An 18,035-nucleotide genomic window follows, 5' to 3' on the forward strand; every position below is an offset into this window, starting at 1 on the left:
CCCAGGTAGTAAAAATTGAATTACACTTTGTCAGATAACTGTGTTGAAACATTGCAAACTCCATGAGTGATAAAACCAATACCAGAAGTGTATTTACAGTTCCTATAAGAATCTGCATATTTATTATTAAAGATATTTCTTGTTATGTACTTCATTTATTATGAATCGAACACGTTCGGTACACAAGTAAGAAAATGGTGCAGCCAATGTGCAACTCTTTCAGAGCAACAGAATTCTCAGCTCAGATCAAGCATACAAACAGGTTTTAATTAAAATGCTGCACAGAAATGGAAGAAAAAAAAAACCCAGAAGGAACCATGTCCTGCACTTCATGCTTCAGTTTGTTCCAAAATACAGTACCACTTAAAGCAACAGTTGCTTGCTTATCTGTAATCATATTAACCGAAATTTAGAGCAATGTCTTAACTGATACGAACTTGATATCGACATCAAGAATATTCTACTACCGCTGAAACTGCAATACAGTGTGCAGTTAAAAATTTCCAAAACCAGAAGTTGTAGTGGGCCTGCTGAAGCCAGGAGTTACTTGCTTCAGTGGATGTTGACTGAGCCAACCACTTTCAAACCTGAAAGGATGACAGTTCTGTTGAAGGATACACTGTGCAAAAACGTCCGCTGGGCAGCCAGTGTAAGTCAAAGTTAAACTTAGCAGAGTACTTTGAAGCTGTTATCCTCTGTTCCAAAAGGATAAGCTACATGCAATTCAAAGACCTCTGTGCAGTGACAACACCAGCAAATTACCTGATAGCAACAGAAATACTATCTTTAACACCACTTCAATAAAATATTAAACAGAGGATATATACAAGTCACAACTGCACACCAATCCTAACAAATATTTTAAATGCACTGCTGAAATTGTTAGCAACTTTCAGAAAATTTTTTGAGACACTTCAAAACTTGAACTTTTTTACTTTCCTCTAAAAATCACATACTTTGCATAAGAGACCTTACTGTTCCTACTGTTGCCAGCAATTCAGAGTTTTAAAGTGGATTGATTAAATCTGTTTGCTCTGGCAAATGCAGCTGAAGTAGCTTGGGAGCCTACCACCCCATTTCACCAGGAGAGGTTCCCACTGTCAGAGATCTGACAGCAGGGCATGCTCCTGCACCTCTATGGCACCTGATCAAGGTCTGAAGCTGAAACTGCCAACCAAGGCAAGCTCTCAGCAAGGCACTGCAGATGGGAAGCGCAGCATCTGAACGTGGGCACATCTCTCCTCCTGCCAGATCTGAAGTCAGCAGCATCCTAACGCCTGTGACAACCTACTCAGTGAATTCACGTCACAGCCTGTCCATGCAGCTCAGAACAGCTCCACATTCCTGCCCCCTACTAATCTGTAAAGCAAGCTTATTTTCCACTAGTAAGTCTTTTAAAGGTATTGACCATACTTTACTTACTATATTTTGTATCAACATATATATAAAAAAAGTATGTGATATATATAAAAAAAGTATGTGTGCACATATACATATGTATCATTCATACATATGTATGTAAAAAGATGCAGAGTGTATTTTCTCCATCACAGACAAATCTTTAAAGAGGATCGAATATTGGGAGAACTTTTGTGTCTCAAAATAAAGCAAGATAGGTGTTCTCATTAGATATAGACAGAATTCCTTCACTGCATTTCCTCTTTCACATATAAAATGTATACATTTAGATAAGACAACCCCTTCAGGAGAAGAAAAAGAAGTTGCTTTTCATATTCAAGATATCTTTCCTCAAATCGCTCCAGAAGAAAGTCTCCCAAGCCACGCGTAAGAAACGTATGTCTTTGCAGTGATGTATTTGAAAGTAACAAAAATGAGTGCAGAAGTAAAAATCTACTGGAATTTATTCCACTTTTAAGGAAAAAGCTACAATTCCAAAATGTCCTCTACAGAAGAAACTGGAGTTTACAAAAGTGCAGTCTGCATCATAAGTGCACTCTTTAGATATAGATATTACTGTGAGTTTCATTGGTTGTCAGTAACTTCTTCAAAATCTTTGTGCTTTCAGATCCATCCTAGGAAAAGGAAGAGATGATCAGCATTAGCTGCATTGCTGGTAACAAAACAAAACAAAAGAAAACAAAAGCCTCACTGTCCTCTATTCCAATTTTTATTACTCTGAATATTAGTTTGATTAAAATGTTACCTGTAAGCAAAACTCAGGTTTTACGAATGAAGGTATCCAGAGACCTGCTAAAGGCTCCAAAGGAATTTGCAGTTCAGCCACAGAATGGGATTTGTTAATTTGCATTCCTGCTCGCCTGTATATGAGAGGAAGAGCCTGCATATCTGCTCTTGTTTTCCTTCAGAGTTTAAACATTTGTATACTAGTCTGTTAGACTTATTTAGCAGACCAGTACAAGCTGTAATGAAAACTAAGTTGCAGTTCCCACATTTAAAGCTGAAAGAAATACTTCAGTACAGACAAACCTCTTCTGTCATTTAAATGTAAGTTCAATTTGCAAAACTGAGGAGTGTTTTGAACCAACTATACTTTAATTAAAAACATTTCAGAAAGAAACAAAACGACTAGATGATCTTTCGAGGTCCCTTCCAACCCCTAACATTCTGTGATTCTGTGATTTTGTGATTCACTTTAGTAGCTATAACGCCATGATTTCACAGATGCTTGATCAGTGAAAAACTCTTAAGAATCACCTTTAGAAATTCAGTCTTTTGATTCCAGACACAAGTTATAGATCAAAATAAATTTCTTAAGAAGCTTTCACATACGGCACAAAACAGGGAGATACAGAGCTAGAACAGAGCCACCTCTCATATGAATGTAAAAATAAACAAACATACTTAAAGGTTTTAACATGAGACAACTCCAAAGGAAACTGCAGCTTAAACAATCACAAGAAATGACTCCCTGATATACTAGTACTACTGCAAGAGCCTGAGAAGTCAAAATGAAGTTTTAAGGGAAGCTGTAGATTCACTATTCCTAAGCAACTTATAAACAGACGTTATAGCACGTACTACACCAGAAATCATTGTCCTCTGTCACTGAAGTCTCTGTCTTTCTGTACATTACATACATCAGCCTTTTAAGGTAGAATCCTCATAGGGACACATCAACAGCAGAATGCAAAAGATGAAAGACAGACCAAAATAGACCAAACCTCCCATTAATTTTTAAATATGAAATTTTACCTTGACTAAACTCTTCAGGGTTTTAGAAGAAAGCAGAGGCTTGAACGCTTCAATTGTAACCGTGTCTAGTTTGATGACATCAGTGTAACACTGATACAACACTGCAGGAATCTGCCATACTTGACAATAGCTCAAAACTAAATACAAGTCAAAAGAAAATGTGTGTTACATTTGGCAGAGGAGGAATCTCAGTTCTGTGTATAAAGTCACATTTGTTCTGGCCAGAACTTCTAAAGCATGAAAGTTTTATAAATTAACTACTCAGGATCCTGACTGCTAGACCAGCTATCCCTCATTCCTCAGGTACACAAGAAAACAAACCAGCAAAAATTAGTAAAATGCAGTTGGTATTTCTTCCTAGCAAACACCTTAACTGGAAACTGTATATTATTGGTAAACAAAAATAATGAGCTTCTGTAAAACAAACAAACAAAGAAAGAAAAAAACACCAATCAAACATGAAAACTCAAAGTGCTAACAAGATAAACTTTTTCTAGAAAAATCATCCATTAGCTCCTACCAGTCAAGTTTTCCCTCATGATGCTACTACTAATTTGGCACTCTATAACAAAAAACCTCGGGTTTTTATTACATTACATAATGAAACTGAACCTATCTTTCACTGAGGTCTATCAGTAGCACTGTGAAACCTACTTTACTTGTAATACGCAGAAAGGACTTTATGAGTCTCAGGTTGGATGCTCAGATGAAAATAACTCTCAATAAAACATAAGTTAGTTCATATGTAAAATGCCCCAAAAACCCAGTATACAATATGTTTTGTGAGGCTACGCTGAAGAATCTGCTAGTACTTATGTCCCACACATAAGGCATAAAAGGATTTGTGGGTGGTTTTGAAATTTGTCCCTATTTTACAAGGCAGCACTTAAGATGTCAAACTGTTAGGAATTAATTTTCATAAAGCTAACTTGTTAGCCAGTTCACACAATTAGGTAAAAATTCTAATTGCAATAGGATGCTCTTCAAAGTGAATTTTGTGATGACACCAGCAGCACTGTAAATAATTGGAATTGCAAAATACCAGCAGCAGGAAGATCTCGCACAATGTTAGGTTGTTCCAGCAGTGGGCAGCAGACCTGTTCTTTGAATTCTTTTGTCTTTAAGGCTTTCAGAAATGGAGACGGAAGCGTTAAAGTGGATTCCTGAGTTTTATAATCAGCTACAGGACACGTTGAAAGAATGGTCACTTGCAAGCCCTCCTTTCGCATACAGCCAAAAACCTGAAATAAAAATGTTAATACATAAACAAAATTTATCTTCTCACAGTAACAGCGTAAAAACATGAAGACTCATTTCAGTTTCAGTGCAGATGGCAAACGGCAGTTTAATTCAGGTTTGCAGGACTAAAATTCGAATCACAACCTTCAGGTAGAAATTTCACGTGCGTTGCTCTTGGGATGGAGATAAAAAAACAAAAGAACAGCCAACATATTTACCAAGCCTACTGATTTTCTTGAGAGGGTTTAAGTTTTCAGCACTTTCTATTCACCTGCAAATATATTAAGACTTACCATTTTTATTAATGGTGATTGTAGAAAGAAAAAGGACCCCAAATAAAACCAGGCTGCTTATGACAGGAAGGTAGCTTGCTAAGATTCAAGACATTCGAAATTGAAATCATGCTCCCCAGATGTTCAAAGAATCTTCATTTTAAATACTCAGATTTTATTTAATTATATTCAAGTTGAATTGAGAATTGAGAAAGTGAACCTTAATTTTTCAAGTGTCTTTCTCAAATTCAAAGAAGAGAGTTTCAAAAACACTGTACAAAACATACTTTTGGATCCATTGCATGCTGCCACAAAATACCAACATGCTGCACAGCGTTCCAACGTTTTTAGAGAACATGTCAAAATGAGGAGAAGCATGATAAACCTGCACCTTCCCTTTACGCTGTCCTCTTCAGCTTTGTGATCAATAAGGAAACAGGGAATTTGGGAAACATTACAGAAACTCGCCTGTTTCTGTATATGGTACCAATCACAGAAGAAAAGCTGACTGTTCCCTCACATCAGTGTGTTACCGCTGTAATATAAAACTGACATAACTTTTCACAGGCACACGTATTTTCAACTTACAGTATATTTTCTTCGTTGGAAACACTGGCTGGTAAGCATTACTGCAAAACTTTAGTCTGTATGTTAGCATTTTGTCAGTGATCGCTTACTGAGAAAACACCTACAGAAGTAAAAATCTGACTCATGGAGAATGCGAAGATGCTCAGTGAATCAATTTATGAAGCATACAGAACAGGTCTGTAACTCACACTAAAAGCAGAAGATTACAAGCACGACATTTCTGGTGTACACTTAAAAATACCAACAACAAAATCTAAAAATACTCAAGAACACTGACTTGGTAAAACTCTACACTCCTACTGTTCATAAACACCCACATTTGAAATAACACATGTGCAAACAGCTGGAAAAAGACAAATGGAGAAGATGGCAAAACCACAATCATCTTTCTTTTGTAATCCCAGTTTAAATGAAGTGCAAGAATGCGTGGAAAACAGCAAAACTGAAGTGGTTTAGGTCTTAGGGTTTCTAAACTTCAAAGTGAACTACTACCCACTACAGTAAATTAAACTCTTCAACAAGCCAAGGAACCACAAAAGGCTAGTTTTCCACAAACTTGGGTCTGAAATCCCTGTATCATTCAGTGAAGTTACCCCAGTTTTTCCATCCTCTTTGCCTTCCCATAACCTCTCTGGATCCCTCCCTCACACCAAGATGCTCGTATGGTTCTCCCTCACAACCAAGTAATCCCCCTCATGCGTGCTGGCTGGGCCAGCTGGCAGGCTGGACTGAGCAGGTATCACTCCACTCAGGCTGAGGACCTGCTCTCAGCGGACACGCCGCTTTTTACCTCACTCTTTTTATCTCTAGCCACAGCCTTACACAACTTCAGCAAAACATAATAGCTTTAGAATCTCTGCTTGTTCATCAGATGAGCAGAGATTTAAAGGAAAGTAGGGTAGCAGACAGACAGCAAGAGAAAATAAGCCATTCTTCCTTGAGGCTAAGCAGTGACCCAAATTCATAAAGAAAATCAACAGTCAGAACATTCCTCCCCAACCCCCCCGTCTTTATCTTATTAAGATCAACATGATGATACTTGGAGGGACCTGAATGACCCAGCAGCGTTCGTCTACCTGAATGATGAGGGGGTAATGTATTTAGCATACTAAGTCTATGAAAAAATGGGACAGATACTGCTTTGGAGGCACCTTCCTTTAGAGTTACTCCTGTGAAAGGAACAGAACACACCCATTAGTAAAGATACCACCCATCATGAGTTTCATAACAGGTTTGTCTGATGATCCTTTGGCAGCCATACAAATGCAGTTATGTTATTATTTTTTAAGGATGGATTCTCCCAGAGCTGAAACACAGCTGAAATAAGTCAGAGAAAATTTAAGCCAAACCAAAGAGGAAAAACATTCAGAAAGTAGTCAAGGGCAACAAAATTGAAACTGTCCAAAAGAAGGAATTGCACAAAGTTGGTAAGTTACAGCAGATACAACTGTCAGCATCTAGAAAGTAATTTCACAGAATCTGCAGACAGTGAATTTGTTCATCTGTTGAATACTTAAGAAAGCCACAGGGAAAACAGTTATTTACAAATTTACAATGCTGTCACGTTTAGAATATCAGAGAGGAAGAGGCACTTACACTAAGTTGAAGATCCCCACCCCTAAGATTTCATTGCTCAATTTGTTGTCTTGCCAGTTTTACCTTTTCAAGCCACTGGAACTGTTGATCCTCAGCAACATAGCAACTACACTGGCACAACAAAACCTTAAAAAAAAAAAAGTTGCGTAAGCAAATGGTTTAAAGAGCACGACAGCAGCTCATAATCACATGTAAAGATGATGTGACTGCAGCCAACAACTTGTTCAGTTTTCTTGGGCTTATTCAACTGTATTCCAACAAGAATTTTTCAGTCACAACTGATGTGAGGCATTCAGGCTGTCATACGTCCTCTTTGTACTGAACTTCACATGCCACAACTTGAAATAGTTTTAGTGAGCACAATGACCCTTCGGATTTTTGATGAAATTAATACAGAATACTGCAGCCTTAATGCTTTGTTTGCCCTCATCAGGGTAGAGGGTGGATGAAGGTTACTCTCTTTTTCACGAGCTAAAATATAGAGGAATTCATGCATAACTCACTTACTGTCGGATCCGATATTAATCGGTAGAACAAACAAAAAGAATCTGTTGGGAGGACATTTGTTGTGTTGGATGTTCGACACCACTCATTCCACAGCTTCACAACTCCAACTACTTCCCAACATACAGAATCCAGAATAAAAGAAGACAGGAAAGCTGCAAAACCCAATAAATACTGTTAATTTATAAATAATAAAATCTCTCTTCTACAAATAAATACCCAAACTGAATTAGATTATTTCTTTGCAATCTCAAGTTAAAAAAAAAATGTAGTAACTTATTTTTATCGATACACATTTATTGACAATTCGACAAAGATCAAGAATGTCAGTAACCTTACTGTATCAAGACGTAAAAAGATATAAAGCAGTTCTACACATAGAGATCCCTAACATCAAAAACAAGTACTATTAGGAATTATATTACTGTGGGCAACTTTGATTCCTTTAATATACACTAAGGATGTACATATTAAGTCTCTAGTACTTCTTGACATACGAGACATAACAGATTTCTAAAGAAAAAAAAAACAAAACCACTGAACCAACAAGGCAGAACTATTACACTGGCTCTAGGAAGCAGAGACAAAAGTATGCATAACTTAGTGGCAAAAAGAGATCCTAAATCAAATGCTGATAAATCAAATTCCTGTCAAAAGTTCCTGTTAAACTGAAAACAGATCTAAATATCTGTAACTATTTTTCAAGGAAAAAGCTGAACAAAGAAAAAACGAGTTAGCAAAGCTTAATTTGATATCATCTAGATGTCATCTAGATGTGACCTAAATGTACAGAAGACTTAAAACTTCTTTATATCCACAGGGAAAGAGCTATTAAAAAACTCAAGGCCTTGGTAAGTGTGTGTGAAGGGTAGAGAGTGTTTCAAGACTTTAGGCCTAACGAGTAAATAACCACCTCAAAAGAGGGCATTTTGAACAAGTGGGGAATTAAAATGTGGAAAAGGACTGACTAATCAAGAAAGAAAGTAGTAAATAAAAATCACTGTTCATAAGAAATTAAAGAAATTACAGCTCCTTGACCCACAATTTTACATCTTTGACAGATCCCCATTTCAAAACACTAGACTGCACGGAGCAACTTGCTACTGTTAGAAGGAAACTTTTGCTAATTAACAAACAATCCAGAAGAATCTACCAAAGTCAGATAAAGGAAAAGGGGAGGTTGTCCCAGCTAAAATCCAAACCCAAAACATACTTTGCTTCCGCCCTTCAACTGAAGATACACCATTTCACCACGATCTGACAGGAGGAAAAAGCACCTGTAACAAAAACTGTTTTTTACATGTACAGAGTAACTTTGGCTTTCTCTGGACAGCTCAGCTGCCGGAGGGTTAAAGCTCTGCTCCCTAAATGAAGGGCTGGACACTCTTAAGGCCCGTTCTTACAGCAGAGACCGACGTTAAAGCAGTACGGCAAAGGGAGCACCCTGGCACACTTACATTTTCTTCCAACCTCCTGTTTTCTCAAATCTAGCCAACAGCAAAAGAACAACGGCATTTTGGAGTCTCAAAGGGTTTGTTTTTACAGTTTGCACCACCCACCTGCAGCGTTATGTCCTATCGCTACTATAAATTTAGAGCACACAAACGGCTCCTCGGCACAGCTTCCCGCAGGCGCGCCCGACTTCAAGGTCCAGAGGACGTCGATCTCCCTGGCGAAAGAGGTGGGAGGGAAGTGGCGCAGCGCTCCCCCTGCCCTGCCCCACCCGGCCCAGGCCCGGGCCCAGGACCTAGCCCCGGCTCAGGCCGCCCCTGAGCGTCCGTCCCGGGGGCAACTACACCAGCGAGGAGAGCGGCCGGGGTGCCCCGTGGGGCCGCTACCTTTTCTTCTCCAGCTCCCTGCGGATCTCCCGGTCCTCGGGGGTCTCCTCGCGGGCCTCCTCCGCCGACTCCTCATCGTCCACGCCGGCGCGGGACGGCGCCACCACCACTTCCCCGAAGAAGGTCGCCATGGCCGCCGCGCCGCCACTCACCCCCGCCGGGCAGCGCGCCTGCGCGCCGAGACGCTCTGGTCCGCCAGCACCACCGAGTCCCGCTCCGCCCGGTGATGCTCTGGCCCCGCAGACCATAGAGAGGGCCGCCGGAGACTTCCCCCCTGGCTGCTGCCGCGGCCGCGCCCCCGGAGAATGCCCGGCCCCGGCGGCGGGGCGGCCCGCTGGGCCCCCGCTCCCTGCTGCAGCCCCCTCCCGCCGCACGGCTTCTCCCGCTCTCAGAACAGGCCTCGTCCCTGCGGCGCAGGCAGCGGTACCGGCGGCAGGAGCTGGGCCTCACGGGGCAGCGGCGGGGGAACGAGGGCGGGGCGAAGCCGGGGGACCCCCAGCAGGGAGAGCGTAGCCCGCCGGCCTCTCCCTGCCCGCCGCTGGTGTAGCAGGGAAGGAGCCGAGGCGGCACCGTGTTCTGCCTTATTTAAAACGGAGCGGCCCAGAGGAGAAGGGCCGCGGCCCGGGGTAGAGGGCTGCGGGGCACAGGTGCCCCCTGGCCTGTACGGCATATGTGGGCAGGGACCCCAGCACAGCACGGTTAAACATACCAGAGTACACTGATGTTACAGTTTTATGTATAGCTTTACTTTGGTCCACTTCTACATGTACACCATAGAAGTCCTTAATACTAAAGAATTTGATTCTCCCAAGCTTCTTCTGTCCTACACTTTTAGTATTTTCCTCTATTCATGCTGCCTGTTAGCCTGTTCGCTATTCCAGATTCAGGGCCTGCTTTAAAACAAACAAAAACATCCCCCTCCCCCCAAAAAAGACCCAAACACAACAACCCAGCTTACAGATGCATCACTTCAAGCAGCTTTAAATAAAGATACTACTTTTACAGGTCTATGAAATCAGTTTACTTCCCTGAGTACAGCTAGACCAAATGAAGAATGCTGACTGATTAAAGTTACCAGGAAGATGAAAGAACTGCTTTCTCCAAGGCTCAAAAAGAGCCAGTTCTGATAAGAGTAAGGATGCTTATTTAAAATAAATGGAAAAAAAAATTCAAACTCCTAGAGGGTGGAAGAGCAAAAGTCCCATTCCAGTTTAATCATTTCCCCTCCTCCTGGCTCTTTGGAACCTGTCTGTATGTACAAAATTAGGAAATACAAAACAGCATTTGCTTTCCTTATAAAGTGTAAGGGTCCCTAGGCCAGTCATTCCCTCTCGGATATATGAATAGAGAGGCCAGAACCTTCTCCCAGCTTTCAGGGATCTCCATGAACGTGTGGTGCACGAGTGCAGTATGACAGAGAGTACAGCTTCTGCAAAAGGGCGAGAAAGAAAACCATCTTTTTAATTCTAAGCCTGAATTAGAAATACAAACCTACCAGCCCAATGTTAGCTCTTTAAACTTAAGAAAAACTCTGATGTTCACTTAAGAGCTATTACACCAGTATTTATTCCTATACTGGAGGTTACACTCCATAGAACATTGATCATAAGCAGCTGCTGAACAATGCATTCAATTTATGGATAATAAAAAAATACCAGTTGACTTACTCTCTTTTAACAAAGTTGCCCCTAAAAGGTAAGATACACAAAGCCACCTCCAAGTTTCATTACTAAACATGACTGTATTTATAGTTTAGAAACTGACTTAAAGAATTCAGCTAAACATGTATCTTGGAATTTACAAAATTCGACCATGGCATATTAAGGACTATTCTCTAAATAAAGAAAGTTCCTGGGGCAAGAATGATATAAACTAGGTTGGTTTTGGACTTCATATAGAAGTTTTAAGGGGGGGAGGGGAAAGTATTTCTCTATACTGAGAGAACGTTCTAGATACCAAAATCACGTGATGGTAAATACACCTTTTGGCACGTAATGTCAGCGACGTCGTTGGAGAAGTGGTTCTCACTGCCTGCTGGTAGGCAGCGTGTGGGACTCCCTTTTCTATTACTTCACTGCCACTTCTACAAGCAGTTCTGGCATCAGTGACTGCAATTATGCAGCTGTGCTAACTTCCTCCCCCCCTGAAACTCTTACAGATGCTACCACCAGTCCAATCTACTGGAAAACTAATTCACAAACTTGCTATGTCAGTTAAAATGAGCTGGGTAAGGATAAATCTAATATTATAACATATGTCCAAATGAATGATGAGATCAGGAATCACTAAGTCTTACTGAGCGTGAGAAAGGGAACCAGCAGAGCAGAGGGGGGAAACATATCGTGGAGAGTGGGAGAGGAGAGGAGATCACCAAGCACCTGGTGTTGGACTGAAGGCAGTCATGATGGGGCTTCCGCCGGCACAGCTCCAGGGAAAAGCAAGGTTTAGAGTTAGCAAGAAAGGTTTAGCAAGAAAAGGTTTAGCAAGGTTTAGCAAGAAAAGAGTTTAGAGGTGCGATGCGTTCTTGTAGTTGATATGTGGCCAACCAAGAACTTACACATTTTTCCTGGAGATATTTTCTCTTATCTTCTATGCAAGATTTATTTCTCTGTCAACAACAGCCACCTCAAACATTTTGAAAATAGAAGATGTACTGCAGTAATCAGAAACTGATAAGGTTTAATCAATGTGAAGTCTAACATTAAAGCACTTAAAAGTTTAAATGTGGAAGAACAACAAAAATGTAGCACACAGAATCACAGGATCACAGAGTCAATCAGGTTGGAAGAGACCTCTGGGATCATCGAGTCCAACCATTGCCCTTACACCACCATGTCAACTAGACCATGGCACTAAGTGCCACGTCCAGTCTTTTCTTAAACACATCCAGAGATGGTGACTCCACCACCTCCCTGGGCAGCCAATTCCAATGTCTAATGACCCTTTCTGAGAAGAAATTCTTCCTAATGTCCAACCTGAACCTCCCCTGGTGCTGCTTGAGGCTATATCCTCTTGTCCTATCGCTAGTTGCCTGGGAGAAGAGGCCAACTCCCACTCTACTACAACCTCCCTTCAGGTAGTTGCAGACTGCAATAAGGTCACCTCGGAGCCTCCTCTTCTCCAGGCTAAACAACCCCAGCTCCCTCAGCCATTCCTCATAGGTCAGACCCTCCAGACCCTTCACCAGCTTGGTCGCCCTCCTCTGGACTCGCTCCAACACCTCAACATCTTTCTTGAAGTGCAGGGCCCAGAACTGAACACAGTATTCAAGGTGCGGCCTCACCAGTGCCAAGTACAGAGGGACGATCACTTCCCCAGACCGGCTGGCTACACTATTCCTAATAGAGGCCAGGATGCCATTGGCTTTCTTGGCCACCTGGGCACACTGCTGGCTCATGTTTAGCTGGCTGTTGATCAGCACCCCCAGGTCTCTTTCCGCCGGGCCGCTCTCTAACCACTCTTCCCCCAGCCTGTAAAGCTGCATGGGGTTGTTGTGGCCAAAGTGTAAGACCCGGCACTTTTCTTGTTGAACCTCATGCCGTTGGTCTCAGCCCATCTATCCAACCTGTCCAGATCCCTCTGTAGGGCCTTCCTACCCTCCAGCAGATCGACACTCCCACGCAGCTTGGTGTCATCTGCAAATTTACTGAGGGTGCACTCAATCCCTACGTCTAGATCATCTATAAAGGTATTGAACAGCACCGGCCCCAGACCTGAGCCCTGGGGAACACCGCTAGTGACCGGCTGCCAATTGGACTTTGCCCCATTCACCACCACTCTTTCTGCTCGGCCATCCAGCCAGTTTTTAACCCATCGAAGAGTCCACACATCCAAGCCCCAGGCAGCCAGTTTGTCTAGGAGGATGCTGTGGGAGACAGTGTCGAATGAAGTCTAGATAGACTACATCCACAGCCCTGCCCTCATCTACTAAGCGGGTCACTTTGTCATAGAAGGAGATCAGGTTGGTCAAGCAGGACCTGCCTTTCATGAATCCATGTTGGCTGGCTCCGATGCCCCGATTGTCCTGCACGTGCCGTGTAATGGCACTCAGGATGATCTGTTCCATCACCTTGCCTGGCACCGAGGTCAGGCTGACAGGCCTATAGTTCCCTGGATCATCCTTCTGGCCCTTCTTGTAGATGGGCGTTACATTTGCCAATTTCCAGTCAGCTGGAACTTCTCCAGTTAACCAGGACTGACGGTAGATAAAAGGGAGTGGTGTGGCAAGTTCATTTGCCAGTTCCTTCATTACTCAGGGGTGAATCCCATTGGGGCCCATAGCCCTGTGGGTGTCCAATTGGCCACAGCAGGTCACTAACCGTCTCCTCCTGGATTACGGGGGCTTCACACAGCCCCCCATCCCTAACTTCAGGCTCTGGAGGCTGAGTCTCCTGGGGACAACCAGTTCTGACATTAAAGACTGAGGCAAAGAAGGCATTGAGCAGCTCTGCCTTTTCCTCATCCCCTGACACTACACTACCCTCCTCATTCAGCAAGTGGTGGAGGCTCTCCTGGACCCTCCTTTTGCTGTTAATGTATTTGTAGAAACTTTTTTTGTTGTCTTTGACTGTAGCAGCCAAATCAAGCTCTAACTGAGCTTTGGCCCTTCTAATCTTCTCTCTACCTGACCTGGCAACATCCCTATAGACCTCCCAAGTTACCTGACCCTTCTTCCAGAGCAAATAGGTTCTCTTTTTTTTCCTTAAGTTCTAGCCTAAGTTCTCTGTTTAACCAAGGGATTCTGTCCACCAGCCTCTTAAACAGGCTAAAGTCAGCCCACCGGAAATCTAAGGTGGAAGTTCTGCTCTTGCCCCTCCTTACTTCCCCCACTATTGAAAACTCTAACATTTCATGGTCACTATTCCCAAGACGGCCACCAACCCTCACATCTCCCACTAGTCCTTCTCTGTTCACAAACAACAGGTCAAGCAGGGCCCCTCTCTAGTGCGCTCATTTACCACTTGCATGAGGAAGTTGTCCTCCACACATTCAAGGAACCTCCTAGATTGCTTCCTCTCTGCCATGTTGTATTTCCAGCAGACATCCGGCAAGTTGAAGTCGCCCACGAGTACAAGGGCCGGCGACCGGGCGGCTTCTGACAGCCGCTTGTAAAACGCCTCGTCCGCCTGCTCATCCTGGTTGGGTCGTTTATAACAAACTCCCACCATAACGTCTACCTTGTCGACCTTCCTCCTGATCTTTACCCATAGACATTCAACCTTGTCATCATCATCATCTTCCTCAATTTCGACACAGTCCAAGCACTCCCTAACATACAACGCTACCCCACCGCCTCTCCTGCTTTGCCTGTCCCTTTTAAAGAGCTTATGGCCATCCATAGCAGCACTCCAGTCATGAGAGTCATCCCACCACATTTCTGTGATGGCAACCACATCATAACCTTCCTGCTGTACAATGGCTTCTAGCTCTTCCTGTTTGTTGCCCATACTGCGTGCATTGGTGTAAACTCACTTCAGCTGGGCTACCGGTCTTGCCCCCGACACAGGCCTGCCACCCCTAGATTCATTTGTGGTTGCCCTGGTCTTATCCCCCTCCCCCATCAAACCTAGTTTAAAGACCTCTTGATCAGCCCTGCCAACTTCTGGGCCATAACCCTTTTCCCCTTCTGACTCAGGTGTTCTCCATCCATCATAAGCAGGCCCAGTGCCATGAAAGCTGCCCCATGGTCAAAGAACCCAAAATCCCACCTACAGCACCAGTCTCTTAGCCATGTATTAATCTGTTGTATTTTCATAGTCCTTTCCCTCTTTTCACCTAACACCAAAGGAATTGAGGAGAATATAACCTGTGCACCTACCCCCTTCACCAAACGCCCCAGGGCCCTGAAGTCCCTTTTGATTGCCCTGGGACTCCTCCCTTCAATCTCATCCCTACCCACCTGGAATACTAATAGAGGGCCTCAGCAGTTCAGGAAGCTTCCTGGCAACATCCCTTACCCGAGCCCCAGGGAGACAGCAGACTTCCCTGTGAGTTGGGTCTGGCCTGCAGGGAGTCGCCTATAACAAGTACTTTTCTCCTTTTTGGAGCTGGTTGCAACCCTCCTAGTTGGTTGCTTCTGTTTACATAGCCCCTTAGAAGGTCCTTCACCTAGATTCGTGTCTTCCTGACGCACAGGAAGACGCTCAGGTTCCAGCGCCTCATACCTATTCTGCAGGGGGACGGGGGGAGAGGAGGAAGATCGGGATGGGATTCACCTACCACCCTGAGCAGGGACCTGCCTCCATTTCCCCCCATCCCCTAGGTCTCCTCCTGCTCCTTGCAGAGCGGGAAGAGGATCCCCCACTTCCCGGGGAGCATTAGGCCCGTCCGTTTTCCCCAGGGCAGGCAGAGAACAGCACCACCCGCCAACCTCTTCCTGGGATGCTCTTGTGCTCCTTAACCTTTCCACCTCCTCCTTGAGCTGGGCCACCAAGGAGATCAGGTCATCGACCTGTTCACACCTCACACAAGCGAGGTCTCCGTTACCCTCAAGTGCCAGGGCCAGGCTCTGGCACTGCCTGTATCCTGCCACCTGGGCCTCTGCCTGCTTCCGTGGCAGGTCCGTTTGCGTTGCCATGTCCTTTCTGGCACCCACAAAGGACTTAGGACCCCGCTGAGTGGAAACCATTCCTGGACTCTCCTCTTGCCCCAATGGGAGGGAGACCGCACCCCTTCCTGCCCACCCACCCTGCTCACCCTGCCGGCACAAACTGCCATGCCCCTGTTCACACGCTCCTGTTCGCCACGCTCAAAGGTCTGGAATGTAAGAATCCCGCACCTCAAGCTTTTCACGCATAAAGAAAACAGAACAAGTGTTTTGTTTATCTGTTTTATAAAGAACACAGAAACCCTTAGGCCCAGGAGTTCACCAGCATTTCATATTCTTAAGTTTACAGTATAGAAGTCACATTAATGATGACAGTATTACCTGTCAGCATAAAACCTCTCTTCACCAGCACCAATATGCCTTTTTTAATTGGCAAATAATGCTTTTTCACTGGTAACTGGTTTGAGTTGCATGTTATCAATAATGGAAGTACAGAACATTTAAAATCTGTACTAACACAAGTTGTGAAGTTATTTGCCTAGTGACCGTTCATTACGTTTTTGACGCAGTGCTAGCATCTGCCAGATTTATCGTGTACAGTATTATTTGTAAGCCCATTACTATTGTATATAATTTCTTACAGCTTTAGAGATGTTTGAAGTCTGTTCTTGAACGTTGTACGACCTAGGTAGTATTCCATTGCAGCACCCATAACAATAATACTCAACATACTGCTATTAACCTGTTGCACAGTGTTTTAACATTTTTTAGACTCTTGTTATATGTAATAAAATACCAGTAAAGACAAAAAATTGCCCCTATAATGAGGCACATTTTGGCATCTGTGCTAAATGCTGCTACATGGGCAGGCAAGTGCAAGTCAAAATATGAAAAGGAGAAAGTCATCATCGAATCACATTCATAACTTTTTCATAGAAAAATATAAATATATTCCCTGAAATGTAGGACAAAGAAGAGCCAGCATCCATCATGAGTTCTAGTGCTATTACCATTAAAAAAAAAAAAAATGGTCTGGCTTTTCCTTTTAAGGTTACGTTTCGCAATCTATATCATCTAAACTTCTGTCATCATTGTCGTTGTCACAATCGTCATATCTCACAGTCCGTCTACCACTGTTCCGAGTCCTTATGTTAGAACGCCGATTAGCTCTTCTATATCTGGTGTAATCCAAATCTTCAGAGTCGTTTTCTTGCTTAAGCTTCCAACATTTCCTTTGCGAGGGTCCTGTGGAAGGCTTAGGTGAGAGGGAATGGGTAATTTCATTTCCAACGAATTTAACTTCAAATTTCCTTTTCCTCTTTCTTGTTTCCATGGCATCACTATAGACACTCTTATCAGTTCCAGAGTCTGAATCAGAAAAATTGAAACTGGTTTTTGAACTTCCTGCAGTGCCAGGTGTTTCCACATTCCCTGATACTGAGCTTTTTTCATCTTTCTTGCCCCTTGTTTCAGATTCTGCTGTTTCTTTGAAGCGATCCGATAATTTTGATCTCTTGAAAGAAGCTCTAGATTTTTTATTTGATACTTCTCTGATATTTTTAGTTTCGTGTTTAGCTACGTCAGAAATTACCCCCTCTTCAGAGTTGCTCTTAGAATGGTTGTGGGCTGAAGCTGACTGACTGGAACTTCCCCAGTTTCTCCCATTTTCCCTCTTGTGGTTTGTGGAATTCTCCTCTGAAGAGTCATATTTGAGTCTTTTAAGAGCTACAGCACAGACTCTTTTCTGTGCCTGCTTGTGGTTATCATCATTCTGCTTTTGAGTCACTTTTATCTCTGCCTCCGATTGTGTTTGTTCGTTCTCAGACTCACTAATGTATCTTCTTTTAGGAGCAGATGATACAGAGCGGGAAAGTTTTTTTCTGCCAGAAAGCTGTTTTTTCTCGTTTTCAGACTTCAAGCAAGCATCTGTCTCCGAGTTGCCGATCGGTTTCTTCCTGGATGCTGCAGACACATCTCCGTGAAGCTGCCTTCTGTTCTTTTTTACTGTGTGATCACTTTCTGAGCTTGATAATTCGTCTTTTGTATCGCTCATTATCCTAATCTTATTAGCTGCCAAAGTGGCACATCTGCGTGGATTTTTCTTCTCAGTCACATTAGACAGTTTTATGTGTTTCCTGTAGTTAATGAAACATGTCCTTCTCCTGAGCACTTTTGCACTTTCTCCAGTCTCCTCAGATGTTGATTCTACAAAATAAAGATTTAAAAGTTATTTTTTAATAACTTACATTCCTGAAATAATTAGTTTGTTAAGCACAA

The 18,035-nt window shown here is 43.1% G+C and overlaps 2 protein-coding genes across 2 annotated transcripts in view; both read right to left on the reverse strand.

Annotated features, from left to right (window-relative positions):
- Window positions 1-1,844: 1,844 nt before the first annotated feature.
- On the reverse strand, window positions 1,845-9,388 carry PSMG1 (proteasome assembly chaperone 1). Its single transcript, XM_068425545.1, has 7 exons — window positions 9,212-9,388; window positions 8,933-9,042; window positions 7,377-7,528; window positions 6,933-6,995; window positions 4,217-4,415; window positions 3,175-3,311; window positions 1,845-2,033 (listed from the first exon to the last, which is right to left on the reverse strand). Exons 1-7 carry the CDS (start codon window positions 9,340-9,342, stop codon window positions 1,959-1,961), a joined length of 867 nt encoding a protein of 288 aa, XP_068281646.1. The 5' UTR covers window positions 9,343-9,388; the 3' UTR covers window positions 1,845-1,958.
- A 6,638-nt stretch (window positions 9,389-16,026) lies between these two features.
- The window catches only part of BRWD1 (bromodomain and WD repeat domain containing 1), a 57,554-nt gene continuing 55,545 nt past the window's right edge, over window positions 16,027-18,035 (reverse strand). The window contains exon 41 of the mRNA XM_068421682.1: window positions 16,027-17,963. Within this exon, the coding sequence (XP_068277783.1) occupies window positions 16,810-17,963 (1,154 nt within the window). The 3' untranslated portion in view covers window positions 16,027-16,809. The remainder of the gene's footprint in view (window positions 17,964-18,035) is intronic.

This window comes from Nyctibius grandis, chromosome 2 (genome assembly GCF_013368605.1).
Source record: "Nyctibius grandis isolate bNycGra1 chromosome 2, bNycGra1.pri, whole genome shotgun sequence".
NCBI classification, from domain to species: domain Eukaryota; kingdom Metazoa; phylum Chordata; class Aves; order Nyctibiiformes; family Nyctibiidae; genus Nyctibius; species Nyctibius grandis.

What these genes read in the sequence shown, in the direction of transcription:
- PSMG1 (XM_068425545.1), bottom strand. Translation starts at nt 9,342, where the DNA reads ATGGCGACCTTCTTCGGGGAAGTGGTGGTGGCGCCGTCCCGCGCCGGC. An exon ending in GATTAATATCGGATCCGACA is followed by an intron (nt 6,996 to 7,376) that starts GTAAGTGAGTTA and finishes TTTTTTTTTAAG; the next exon opens with GTTTTGTTGTGCCAGTGTAG. An exon ending in GCGAGATCTTCCTGCTGCTG is followed by an intron (nt 3,312 to 4,216) that starts GTATTTTGCAAT and finishes ACTTGTATTTAG; the next exon opens with TTTTGAGCTATTGTCAAGTA.